The sequence below is a fragment of the Stegodyphus dumicola genome, chromosome 3, assembly GCF_044657685.1.
Source record: "Stegodyphus dumicola isolate Sdum_Otavi_A_Nest chromosome 3, ASM4465768v1".
NCBI classification, from domain to species: Eukaryota; Metazoa; Arthropoda; class Arachnida; order Araneae; family Eresidae; genus Stegodyphus; species Stegodyphus dumicola.
This window is the reverse complement of record NC_140770.1, coordinates 30,273,610-30,287,044: the sequence shown is the minus strand read 5'-3', so window position 1 is coordinate 30,287,044 and position 13,435 is coordinate 30,273,610. Positions and strand designations below refer to the sequence as shown.

The 13,435-nt window shown below is 30.6% G+C and overlaps 1 protein-coding gene across 6 annotated transcripts in view; it reads left to right on the top strand.

Annotated features, from left to right (window-relative positions):
- The window catches only part of LOC118203219 (inositol hexakisphosphate kinase 1-like), a 235,323-nt gene extending 228,034 nt beyond the window's left edge, over window positions 1-7,289 (top strand). For all 6 annotated transcript variants that reach the window (XM_085812691.1, XM_085812690.1, XM_085812692.1 and 3 more), the window contains exon 6: window positions 3,417-7,289. In XM_085812691.1, coding sequence (XP_085668817.1) covers window positions 3,417-4,040 — 624 coding nt within the window. In that variant the 3' untranslated portion in view covers window positions 4,041-7,289. The remainder of the gene's footprint in view (window positions 1-3,416) is intronic.
- Window positions 7,290-13,435: the final 6,146 nt, after the last annotated feature.

Below are 13,435 nucleotides of genomic sequence, written 5' to 3'. Positions count from 1 at the left end.
ATTGGTCAGTCATGACAGTGCGAGGCCGCTCGGAGGCCAGGGACACCACCCAACGACTAGGCTGGGAGACACTACCCCATCCACCATTCTTCCCAGACCTTGAGCCAACAGACTACCACCTTTTCCATATAATGGGCAACCATCTTTGTGGAAAATTCTTCAACAACTGGCCAGACCTCGAAATAAAAGGACTTTCAGGGACTTTTTTTCATCCAAGATGCCCGAGTTTTACTGCGATGGCATTGCATAGGTATTCATTGGCAAAAGGCACTGATGCCGATGGTGATTACTTTGAGGATTAGTGGTGATTATTATTTGTTTTATGACTTTTTCTTTCTGACTATCCAAAATGGCAAGAATTTTTTTGGTTACCTTATATAAGTAAATACTTTTGATGCCATATGAAAAGCAGTTGCGAAAAAATTTAAGTAAACATGACCTTAGTGGTATTCTTGGCATCCATTTGGCATTTCAGGAATAGGGATGATAATAATAATAATAAGGAAGTACCATAATTTTTAATCAAATTATATGTAAATTACACTTTTTAGGATACTACTGCATTTTATTTGATTCCATTAAAGTATGTGCATCTTGAATTTAATGAAGAAAAAAATTTTAAATTCTCTTGGACTCATTTTCTTCTAAACCTTTTTTAAATATTATTTAATTTTGAAATTATATATATTAGTTAATAAAAATTAATCACATATTTCATCTGTGATTGAATTCATAACAGTAGATTTTTCTGCAGTCTGTGATTGATATTTAATTCCCAAGTCTTTTATTCTGTTTATTTGTTTGAAGTCAAAGCTTTTTGTTTAGAATTGTAATATCAATTAAAATTACTGAATTTTCTGTGAGATTGGTTGCCAAAAAGTATGTTCAAGTTTTAACTTGAATTTTTTTGGCAAGATTTCAAGTTGTAAATTCTTTAGTATCATTTCGATTTCAAATTAAAGTGGTGGTTTTCGATTTTAGAAACAAATTTAAGTAGACATTATATCCTTGACAAAAAATAATTAAAACAGTGTTATGACCACTGCTTTCTTAAGAAGAATGCTTCTGAAAATGATGATTTTTTTAGAACTTAAATTAACATTGATATTGGTTATTATAATAATATTCTCTAAGATGACAATTCTCTATCCTGAGTGAGACTATCAAGTATGTATGTTAAAGCAATCACCAAAATATCTAGTTTTGCTATCAAAATAAAGTATTTTATATACTAAATAAAATTAAACATGGAGTTACATTTTCCAGTTACTAAAAAGATAGAGTTGTTTTTAACAGTAGTTAACCTTTTCTCAATAATTACATCTTTCCTCAGTGGGCTAGAAGTTGATAAGATACTTATGACCAAGCATTTTAAATGAATCATCACATTTTCAAACATTTTATTTCATTATTTTCATTTCCTGTGTACTCAGCTGAGAATATATTAAAAATCAATGTCAAATGCACTGAGGGAATTCACTTTTTTGGGGGCAAGGCTCTTTATTAAAATTGGTCACATTTATTTCAAAGCATTCAGTGCATGTGATTTTTTTTCCTTCAAGTTTCTTAAATTTTAAGTTGTTAACGTTTAATTAAGCAGTTCATCAAGCTTTAGATTAAAATGCAAAATGTAAAGTAAATGTACAGGGTGTTCCAAAAAAAAGTGCCAAATTTAGTATGCCCAGAAGAATACTCTTAAAAACAGAAAATATTTGTTGAGTTTGATATGAGTTGATAATGGTGAATTTTATTGCTGTTAGTTTATTTTGCAGTGTCGTTGACATGGAATGCTACTCAAAGGAACAGCAAGTTTTTATTGTGAAAAATTTTTTATGCAATGTGCAAGTGAAAGTACATCTAATGAAACAACAGTTTAGAGATTAATAAAGAAATCTGAGGGTACAGGTTTTAGAGCAGGCATTTAATGACCATACTTTTGATCTAATTGGTCTGTTGAAAAAGTTACTATTTTGCATGACAGTGTTATTGCAAACCCCCACCAAAAAAAAATCTAAATTTTAAGAGAAACAAGGGAAAAACATAAAGAGGAAATTGGAATGTATGATTAACCACCTGAATAGGCAAATATGTGAAAACTGGATTATAAATTTCATCAAGAGAGTTCAGTGCTGCAGAGCAAGTTGTAGAGGACATGTGCTATATGTTATTTTTCATTCTTTAATCAGAATATTTACCTTTTGTGTATTAAAGTATTTTCCATTCTCTGAAGATAAAGTACTTTACTAGACATATTAAATCCAGCTCTTTTGTTGGGATACCCTATAGTAAATACTGAAACATGATTAAAAGTTGTGGAAGATGTAGCTGACAATCTTTTGCAAGGTATCTAGTAAAACATAGACATAAAAACCTTTAAAAGCAAAGGAAGCAATCAAAATTAAATAAATTTCATTTGCGGTTTTGCAGCTGAAGATGATGGTTCGGTAAAACCATCGAAACTAGTTCTGTGAAAATTTTGTAGGTATAACGCTGATTTTTGTTCTTTGACTTCTGAATTAGTAAAATTAAATGGTTCAAAAATTCTGATAAAAGTTTTTTTAAAAAAGTAAACTGTTTAACCATATGAAGAGTTCATAATTTTAACTTTGGAATTGTTTCAAAATTCTCTTGTTAAAAAATTACCTATTAGTGCCAATTATTCTTAGACAGAGGCTACAAATTATTTGTGCCTAACTGCTTCAACTAGTAAAGTTATATGTAAGCAAAAGTTATGAGAAAAATTGTATTTTTGAAACAATTTTATTTTAAAAAATTGTTTTAAAAATGAATTCAACTTTTAATAACCATTCTCATAGTGAGATTATGGTAGCAACAGTAGCCATTGTTAATGAAAGATAATGATTTCAAGAATATTTATAGTATTAGTGAAAGGGATTTTTCTTATTCATTAATTAATGCGACTATTAAATCACAGCTTTTGGATCTTCAAATTATCAAAGTATTTAAATTTCAGTATCATCATCCCATAATGACAGTTCAGTAATACATGAACTGAAGAAGCAAATTTTGTTATTAAATGAATATTTGTTTGAATGTACTGCAGCTTAATCTGCTTTAAGAGTCTCCAAAACCTTAAAATAAGATAAATCTATTATGCAAATTGATAATTACCCTCCCCCCTTTCCGAAAAAAAATTTTAAGTCATGGATAATCAATCATCTTAGAAAGTGTTCACTATATTTTTATTTCTTTCAGTGACCTGTTGTTTCTTTTAGTGTATTTATATTATTTCTCCTTCACTTTATTACTTTTATTATTCTTTGACTTTAAAAACATTTAAAGTTTTATTTTGTGCAGTATATTCAAATAATTGGCTTCAAATTATTTTAATCTTTTTCATTTGAATTATGCTTATAAATAAATAAAATGTTAATGAATAAATTTCTTTTAAATAGGTGTATAAAGCAGATGTTGATGGATATATTTGCAAAGACAAGTACTATGGTCGTAGTTTGGATGAAAATGGAATGAAAAGTGCCCTGTTTCAGTTCTTCTGCAATGGCTCATATTTACGAGTCTCTCTATTGCGTAAAGTGATTGGTCGCTTAATTGAATTGAAAAAGGCTATCGAAAAGCAACATACTTTTCGCTTCTATTCTAGTTCTCTTCTTATCTTGTATGAAGGTTGCCTAAAAGGCAGACAAGAGGAAACTGAGGATTTTTTCAGTCTTCTGGAAAATGAAAATAGCTGTTTTGAAGATATGGAAAAATTCGGTAGTGAAAGTATGATGGATGATGAATCTTCTCTTGAAAGCAGCAATGATTCTACCTCAGCTTCTGCTTCCTTGTCTTGGTTGTCATCTCATAAAATGTCAATCGAAAGTAAAAAATGTAATGTTGTGCATGGACCTGAAGTGGATGTGAGAATGATTGATTTTGCTCATACCACTTATGAAGGCTATGATGGTGACACTACTGTGCACTCAGGCCCAGATACTGGTTACATTTTGGGCCTGGATAATATGATCCGTCTTCTGAGAGAAGTAGAAGATCTAAATAGCTCTGTAGATAAAATATAAGTGTGATGAATATGTTCCTCAAGATAGTGAAAACTTTATCACTTTATAGGGAAAAAATGAATATTTATATAATCATTTAATAATAGAAAGTCTCTGCACTGTTTCATATACATTGTTGATGCTTGGAAGTAACAGATTAAAGGAAAAATCATTTTGTTGTCTTTACATTCAAGGTCCAACCTTGTTGATAGATTCCACTAAATATGCTGTTACTTATATCCTGAAATATAAAAATTATAATTTTCAATACTTAAAAGTTTTAATTCAAACACTTTTGAACAGTGTATAGAAAAAAACTATTTGATTTCATTGTTATGATACTTTTTCAGATATGGTACACTCATTTTGTAAATAATGTTCCAAATTTTCTTATCTGTTTAAGTAAGCCATTTCATTTGTAAATAGTTTATGATCGCGACTGTTTCATTATATTCCTAAGTACAAGGGATGTCTGTGATAATTTGTCGGTGAAATATAATTTAAGTTGCTGTGTTCCAGTGAATGTATTATATATGTATATTTTAAATTGTGTTCATTTTATTTTGGGGCAGGTTTATCGAACAAAGCAGTTTCTGTAGTTTATTTTTGTAAATGTATTTTCTTTTCTTAAGCATTCTGAAAACCATCTTTCTTTCTTACTTTTTGCTGTCATAATTGTTTATTCAGCTTTTAAGATAATACTATTTAGTTGCTTTCAAATTTATGTTTTTTTTTTTTTTTTTTTCCTGTAATTTTATATTTGAAATATTTTTTAATGCAAAGCAAACCATTTTCTCATTGCCTTTAACTCATACAGCGATTTAATATTCTAATTTATAGTTTTGCAGTACGTCTGTTTTGTTCTGATTCGGAAGTATAGTAAGTACAGAAGAAATTCATGCTTGTATTTGCTGGCATATTATTGGCGTTGATCTAGACTAAATTTCTACTTATTGTATTTTCCTATTTGTGTCGTATTGTCCACCTAAATCTGGTTTTATGCAGATGAAAGTTACTGTAATTTTTGTATATTTTGTGTATAATATCCGTTCTTCAGCTATGCTAGTATTTTTACGATTTTGTGAGCATTTTTTATAATGTTACAACATTTATATTAATATATTTCTCAGTCAGGGGTTTAATGTATCATTATCATAGCAGATCTTATTTTAAATGTTTTGAGAATGTAAGAAATTTTTAGTAAATTCAGATCTGCTGTATTTTCTAGAGTTTTAATTTGATTGGTTAAAATTCCAAATATAAAACTGCAAATAGAATTAATTTAATGTAACATATGGTTTTGGTTTTAATGAGACAGCATTTAATATGATTCACTTTTCTCTAATAATTTTGTAATTAATCAGAGAGGTGTGTATATTAATTTATTTGCAGCTGTTTTCAAGTGAATTTCACATATTTTTACTTTACCTGTTTTGAAAAATATTTTCTTTCTTTTTGCTCACTTATGCAAAAAGAATAAATGCTGGCTGAAATACAGAACAATAAATAATTCCATAGAAAGTGCTTGTTCCAATTCTTTAAGCTTTATCATATTTTTAAAAATTCTAATTTGTAAGCCTAATTTGTGTTGTTTAGGTGTACATTAATAAAAACAGTTTCATTTTTGTTTTTTAGTTGTACGATCATGAGATTATTTTATCTCTGAAATGAAGGCAATTATTTAAATATTATTTTTAAAGCAGATTGTTTTGAAATAAAATTTTCATAAATTTTTTAGTTTTACGTGAATTTAAAGGATTATCTGAAAATCTCTCAAAAAGAAAGAAGTAATCATTTAGTAAAAACTACAACTCTAAAAAACTAAAATGATTTTAAATTATCACTTTTTCTCTTACCTCTTCCCCCCCCCCCCAATTTATTTTTTTTTCCCAGTGAAATATTTATCAGAATCTTAAATATAAATTAATAACATAATTTTTAATATAGATATATATATATATATATATATATTAAATTTAACATAATATATATTATCAGTTTCTTTTTCATATATTTTTCTAGTTTACTGTTGTGTTTTCAGAAAATTATTATCTAAGTTTTAAATTCCTCTATTTGTGTTCAGTACGTTATTGAGGACAGTTTTAGACTTACAAATTTGTTTATACATTTTCCTATTATTCCAAAAAAAAATTATTTAATATTTCATAAGAGCATTTAAAACAGTACATTTTATTACCTGTACAACATTTCATAGTTAATTTAGTAATGCTTGATCAAAATACAAGCTTTATTTATTTAACAGTATAAAGAAGCAATCTAAAAAATTATGATGGAATTAAAATCATAATTTTGAAAATAACTTCCATGAAAAGTGATCCCTCAGTTGTACTAGTTATCCCCCCCCCATCTTGAAGTAGTAGATTATTGGATGCATATAAATATTCTGAGCCTTAAAATACAAATAAATATCTGTACCTGACTGGAGAGCTCATGATGAGGCGTTGCGTTTTAAGCAACCCTTTGTAAATAGTATGTTTTCATAAACTTAATTATTAAGTGTGTATTGCGTGCCAGGGACCACGCTTAGTGTTGTAATGAAAAAGCTGATCCTAATATCTTATGTGTAATTTTATTGTTGATATCACATTGTGACAATGTGTTGGATTTTAAGATGTATAATTTTTACTGCCATTTCATTAAAAGTGGTATGTACAATGAAAATGTGTTTTGTCTCTTTTTTTGTTCTGTGCCTGGTTTAATTTGAATATATTCTAATTAATGGCAAATTTCAGGATGCACTTCCTTCTGCAAATAATAAAAGCACTTTTTTTATATGTATATATTTTAATCTGAAATAGTGTAACTGAACAAAATTGCAGCTGTTAATAACTTTATATAATAATTGGATTCAATTATTGGGGAAAATATATTTCATCCAGTATTCCAAATGATATGTAACCATGTTATAAAGATCCGAGTGCAGTTTCATGATCGGCTGTGCAAGAACCATAAATTGCGTAATCGATCTTAGCTGTGAAAGATCACCAAGCTGCTGTTGCTTATTTATGTTGAAGTAATGTAATGTTAATAAATATTATTTCGTTATTCTTTTGTTACGTTTACACAGATAATAGATGTGAAGAAAATTTTTACTTGAAAAGGGACATTTTTTTTAGTCAAAGGCCTTATTCTGAAAATTGAATGCAGAAAAAGTTATATGTGTACATATGAATCAAACTCTTTATTAAATATAAATATATCTTTATAATATATGTAAATATTTATAAATAAATATTATTTAATTTTGTATTTGAGTGGATTTTGTGTAGAATTCACAGCTAATTCTGAATGAATAGCTTGAGGTTTGAATTGGTTTATTTGATTACAGGAAAGAATTTTAGAAGTATCTGCCCAAGGGAAGATATAGCTTCATCGATGACTTCCCAAGGTAAACAAGGAGGACTCCCCAAGGCTTATATTTTAGATTATACATGAGAAAATCATCATAATTCTCATGTAGTCGGCTTGTTTTCTGGGATTCAAATTTGGTTTGAACTACCAGTATTCACCAGCCACTGGTGGGGTGTATTGATTCATATGTATCAGATCTAGGAATTTGGTGAAAAGTTACCAAATATGGGTTTGAGAAATTTCTGTTGCTAATTCCATTTCCTGAAATCTATGTTAGGGATTAATAGTTTTTCATTAAAATGTTACTCATTCAAGGAAGCTCTTATCTGAATGAACTGAGAATATACACTAGTGGTTGTTTAGTGTAAAGCTTTTTGGCAGTCAGTTAATTAAATTAATTTGAACAGCCAGGCTTTTAATCCTAATTTTTTTAATGATCTCATTATTATCAATTGATCAATTTGATTCTGTGCTTTTAGTCATTCGTATATTTTAGCCCAAAAAGGGCTATTAATTTCCAAATGGCATTTTCTGTGGGTTCACTGTAAATGGCAGAATCGATTTTCAAATTGTTACCACCAAATATTATCTCCCTGCATTATTTTATAAGAAATTAAATAATGAAGAATCTGCGTATATGTATATATCGTGAAAAAACGATGGTATATAGAGCTATAAAATTTTGAATAACGTCCTCTACCCGAACATCTGAACCTGGAAGCCCAAACTTTATATTTCATATTTTGTAAAACTTCCATGATCCACCACGAAGGTATCCCTCCCCCTAAGCAGATAGCCCTTGTATGCTTTGTCATAATCAAATAAACCATAAAATTTAATTGAATTTCTGATTAACAAACTCAACGATTATAAGCGAGCAGTGGCAACACTGCACAGAATAAAACTTTTAACTCCAGTGCCTGAGATGATGCTGTTTGTAAATATTTTGCGACTTTGCTATTGAATTTTATTGCAGAAAACAATTTATTTTTCTGTTTATATTTATTAGGTTCTTAATATCGTGCCATTTAGCAAATAAAGTATGAGAAATTAGGGATTTTATTGAAGTCATTCTAAAAATGTGTAAACACCTACATTTTTAGAGTGTCTTCAATAATTAAAAAAAAAAAAAAAAGGGTTCAGAATAAAAAATTTGGGCAACAGCTTATTATTTTAAATGAGAAATATCGTCTGCTACTTTTAAATTGATTATTCTTTCAAAATATCGCATGTAAACAAGCTGTGTATTGAAGGATATGCTTTTGCTATCCGAAAATAAATATTGCTATTTCTTAATTCAAAAACACTGTGAAATGCGTGGTATAAACTTTTCTAAGTATGAAATAAGCAGTATTATTGGAAATGGGAAAACTATTGTTTTTACTTTTACATGGAAAGAAGACTCCGAACGAATACCCGAAAAACAACAGCAAGGTAACAAGAGAAAATTCACCGACGCAGAATTCAGATGCAGAATCTTTTAAGTATATCTCTAGTGACAATAAATAATACAGTCAAAAGTCGTTAATTCGGACACCCATAATCCGGAATGATCTATAATCCGGACCTCAAAGCTAAAATCTTTCTGCGCATTGACGCATGAGCATAGGCGTTTTACTCGTGCGCCCAAGACATTTACGACTGCGCATATGCGTCTGCGCAAATAAGTAAGCTTGAACTTTTGATTATGTCAAATAGAATTTCCGATGCTGGAGCTCCCAAAGGATCTAGAAAACGAAAGTATGTTTCGATGTCCATCAAACAAAAAACGAATTGCTACAAAAAATGGATAAAGGCATATTCTTTGTTTATCTAACCGTTCCGAAATCTGTTTATCAATTTCACGCTGCTCTGCGCGGGGGTGGGACGTCGCGGCGCGCAATGAACTGGAATTTGATTTGTCAACACTATCGTTATCTTCAGGGCAGATGTTTTTATTTTATTCGGCTTATAATTTCTTACTAAATGTAGTATTTAATTTCGATGTACTTCGTCTTTGATATGATTTAAATCAAATTCCTCGTCATTATAAATATCACGAATACAAATCAAATAGTTTTCTGGTTGCAATTTTCTAATTTCGGCTATGCGTAAGTTATGCTTTACGCATCCGCGCGTTAAAAGAAATGTTTAATAAAGTAAACAAATAAATATTAGGCTTCTTTTTTGGTAAATTTTGATACCCTTTAGATCATAATTGCTCATTATTTTATAAATTACGGTTTCATATTTTTAATTTTATAATTTCTGCATGCCATCTTACCAGATTTAAACTGATAATCTATAATCCGGAAAAATCGATAATCCGGAATCGCCGAAGTCCCGACGAGTCCGGATTAAAGACTTTTGACTATCATAAACCGAAATTTACAAAAACATAATGTTCAGCTTTTTCCGAGGCATGTGGTTCAATGCAGAACAATTTTCCGGTTATTCTGTGTTCTGCTATTCCTTCTGTAAGAGCTCCCAGTACAAGTTTGTTTTTATAATTAACCTATATGCAGTCGCTCAGACGGGAAAGTGGTTAGCGACGCTGACTGCCGTATCGAAGGACCGGTCATTGAATCCTGGAAGAGTTCTGGATATTTGTATGCGGCATGGAATACTCAAAATAAACGTCCTCTGAAGAGGCTGGTAGTAGAGGCAGACTCCTGGGTCTGGCTCTGGAGTGCTATCCTTCAAAACTGGTCCGAAAGTAAGTATGAATATTGTCACCAGTATAGTGCTCAAGATATGGCTCACCTGTATTGGTGCCAACGACAGACATAATCTTCTACTCCTTGCGACGGTAATAATTCATAGGCTTGGCTCTGTTTACATCAGACAAGTGAGATTTGTAACAATAACCTGCATTTTTCAAATATCTGAACTCTCTTATGTTTTCTCTCTAGCACTTTCAGCTTTTCATTTCTTTGTATCCTGTTCACAGATATAGTAGTAATATTATCTTATCTATGATTCTGTCAAGCATTATCTTGCTAGTGAACTAATTTTGAAATTTAATGTTTAATACCTAAAAAAATTTTACAATCAGTTTCGACAGAGGTTGGGCCAAATGCCCTAGTATTCTGACGATTACACCATTTAACCTCTAATCGTCAGCCATCTTGAAAAACCCGTTTTACGTTATTTTCTGCATAGTAAAGTATTCGAAACTTAAAAAAAATAAATGTCGTTAAAAATAATGAATTAATTTTTTTGTTGAAAACGTTGTTTTTTAAGATGGCAAGCAAATGTAAATAAATACATTTACTATGAGTATAAAATACTAAAGAAAGGTTAAATTATCAGGTTCAATGTTCCGTCTTACCTTCTTCGGGAACATGCAAGGACCTGACTCGGAACAGAGAGCTTACTAAAGCTATGTTCAAAACTGTGGGAAGTAAACAGGATACACAAGAATGGTATACAAAACCCTTTATTTTTCTCTATTTACAATAACTTCCGTACTTCGGAATACACAGACCCGCTACTTGGGGTCTAACGTAAAAATATAAAAAAATAGAACTAATCTCTAATTTAACTTTAAAATAATAAACGTGGAAGATTGGCCTTATATTAACAGGAAGCCGTATGTAGTACAGAGAACTGTGAACACTACAATACGTTTAAAATTTATCAAGAGAATTAAAACCTCTGGCCTGGAAGGCAACCAGCAACTGCGTAAAACTTCTAAGGTAAGCGGCCTGCTTCGACTAACTGCTTCCTCTCTCTCGCTTGGCAAAAAGCCACAACTTAAATACTTGGCGTTCGCCAGACAAACTTTGCATAAATACTTTAACGCTTATAATTCTGGCCGGAAGTAGAAAATAAGAAGTGATAGTAAAGATTAAAAATAAAATAAACGTTAGTAAAACTTAAGATCCTTACAAAATTATTACTTTCATATAGCACAGAAATAGAATAAAAATACCGCTATAAAAACATTGCGCCAACGTTCAATTGGATTAAAATATTACGTAAATTGAATATCGAATTAAAAAACATCATATCAACGTTTCAAAGAAGTAAAATATTACTTAAATACTTAAAAATAAGTAAATAAAAACGCTGCGTACACTAGAGCTAAAATGACAGCAATTAGTTTATTGTTGGTAAAAAAGGAGGAATGTCTAATACCGTTACAGCGGTTATTTCTTCCAACATGACCACAATACCATATACGACCGTCCTCAGAATCGGCTCTTCTAACGATCTTCATCTGTGATCTACATTTCGCACTTCATTGAAGAAGCAATTAGCGAGGTTTCCTCCAAAAATTTAAAATAAATTTCCTCTGACCCTTGTAAGAATTTATAAATAAATCTTTGATTAGGAAAGCCAGGCTGGCCAAAATAAGGTCTCAAAGGACAATTTTTTGATTCCGATACCAATAATTCTTGGTACTTATCAAAAACAACATTCATCTTTGAAAGAGACATTTTTGAAGGAATTCGAAGATATGAATTAAATTTTAAAATGGCGCGGTAGCACGAATTTTCAGCAACCTATCAGGGAGCTGATTACAGCTCGTTAATGCACAAATATTCTATAACCAATCAGAGAGCTGATTACATCACGCCTAGAATTAAAATTATTTAAATATTCATACATAATAAAATCATTTTAAAAAAGAAATGCAAAATTAAATTGTATTTTAATATTTAACAGCGATAAATAATGTTTAAAACATTAGATTAAATTTATAGATATTAAAACCAATTACTTTTAAAGTAAGGTGACGTCATTGATTACGTCATCCACAGCATAAAATTTCATAAAATATCATAAACAATAAAATTTTTATCTCTACATATAATAAAAGAAAGAGTCTGTGTGTGTGTGTGTGTTCGCGTTGGGTGTAAAACGAGTACAGAAATATGTATACACACCTTCTAACCGAAGACATCCTCGGTTAGAAATACAGTAAGACCCCGCTTAACGCTGTTTCGGTTTAGCGCTCTTTTATTTCAACCCGGGGATTCTCCGAAATTGTGCGCAGCGCTAGGTTTCCAAATAACATATCCAAAACAGTGTAGTTGTGTTTCTTGCTGTGTGGACGCATTTTTATCATTTGAAACATTTGTTGACATTATTGCAAGTTTATATTTGTATAATACTATAACGATTAATACAGTGACAAATATTATGATCTTTAGTTTTTGATCATGGGTGATAATAAAAAACTGGTTACCTGTTAAGAAAGCAACCAGAAAAAGCATTTCACTGGAAACTCAAATGCAAGTGATTAGAAGATTAGATTCTGGTGAAAGTCAATCTCAAATTAGTGCTGCATTGATTTTGGCAACTTCATCAATAAGGACAATTCTTAAGAATAAAGAAAAAATACTGTCATCGGCAACTGCAATTACGTCAAGCTCTGCAACTAGAATTACCCGTTCTAGAAATAACATTATAGAGGAAATGGAAAAACGACTGTCTATATGGATTGACGACGAAATTGAACGCAATATGCCATTAAGCCAATCTATCATAATGCCTTCTTGACAAAAAGGCAGAAAATTGGAAACCCAGAATAGACTGAATGATCTGACTGAGAATTTTATTTGTTTTTAAAAGTATATGCGTTTATATTGTTTTTATTTTTGTAAGAAATAAATGTTTGATTTTATTTTTATTAAAAAAAAACATTATTAAATTTAATGCCTAACCATTTTTTATCCGTCTTCCCCTAACCCCATTATTTACATGTTAAGATAGCCTCGCTTAGCGCTGTTTCGCATTACGCTCTACTTCGATGGAACGTATCCCCCGCGTTAATCATGAATCGCAATCAGAGACCTCGGATCCATGTAGAAACCAATTATGAGCCAAATCTGAGCTGTGTCCTCGGTATGAATATAAGTAGTTTATTTCTGTGTAAAACTGTGTATGGGCTGTGCATCTTTGTGCAAAAATTGGGGCCTCGCTTCCATGCCCGAAAACGCAAGTTTCCCTTACTTCTGTTCGAAATGAACATGTGCATTCCAAATATGGTCAGAATACTATCTAGGCCTCGTTAATGCGGTGTCGGATTAAGGACGAGTGTGTTTTCGATTAACCTT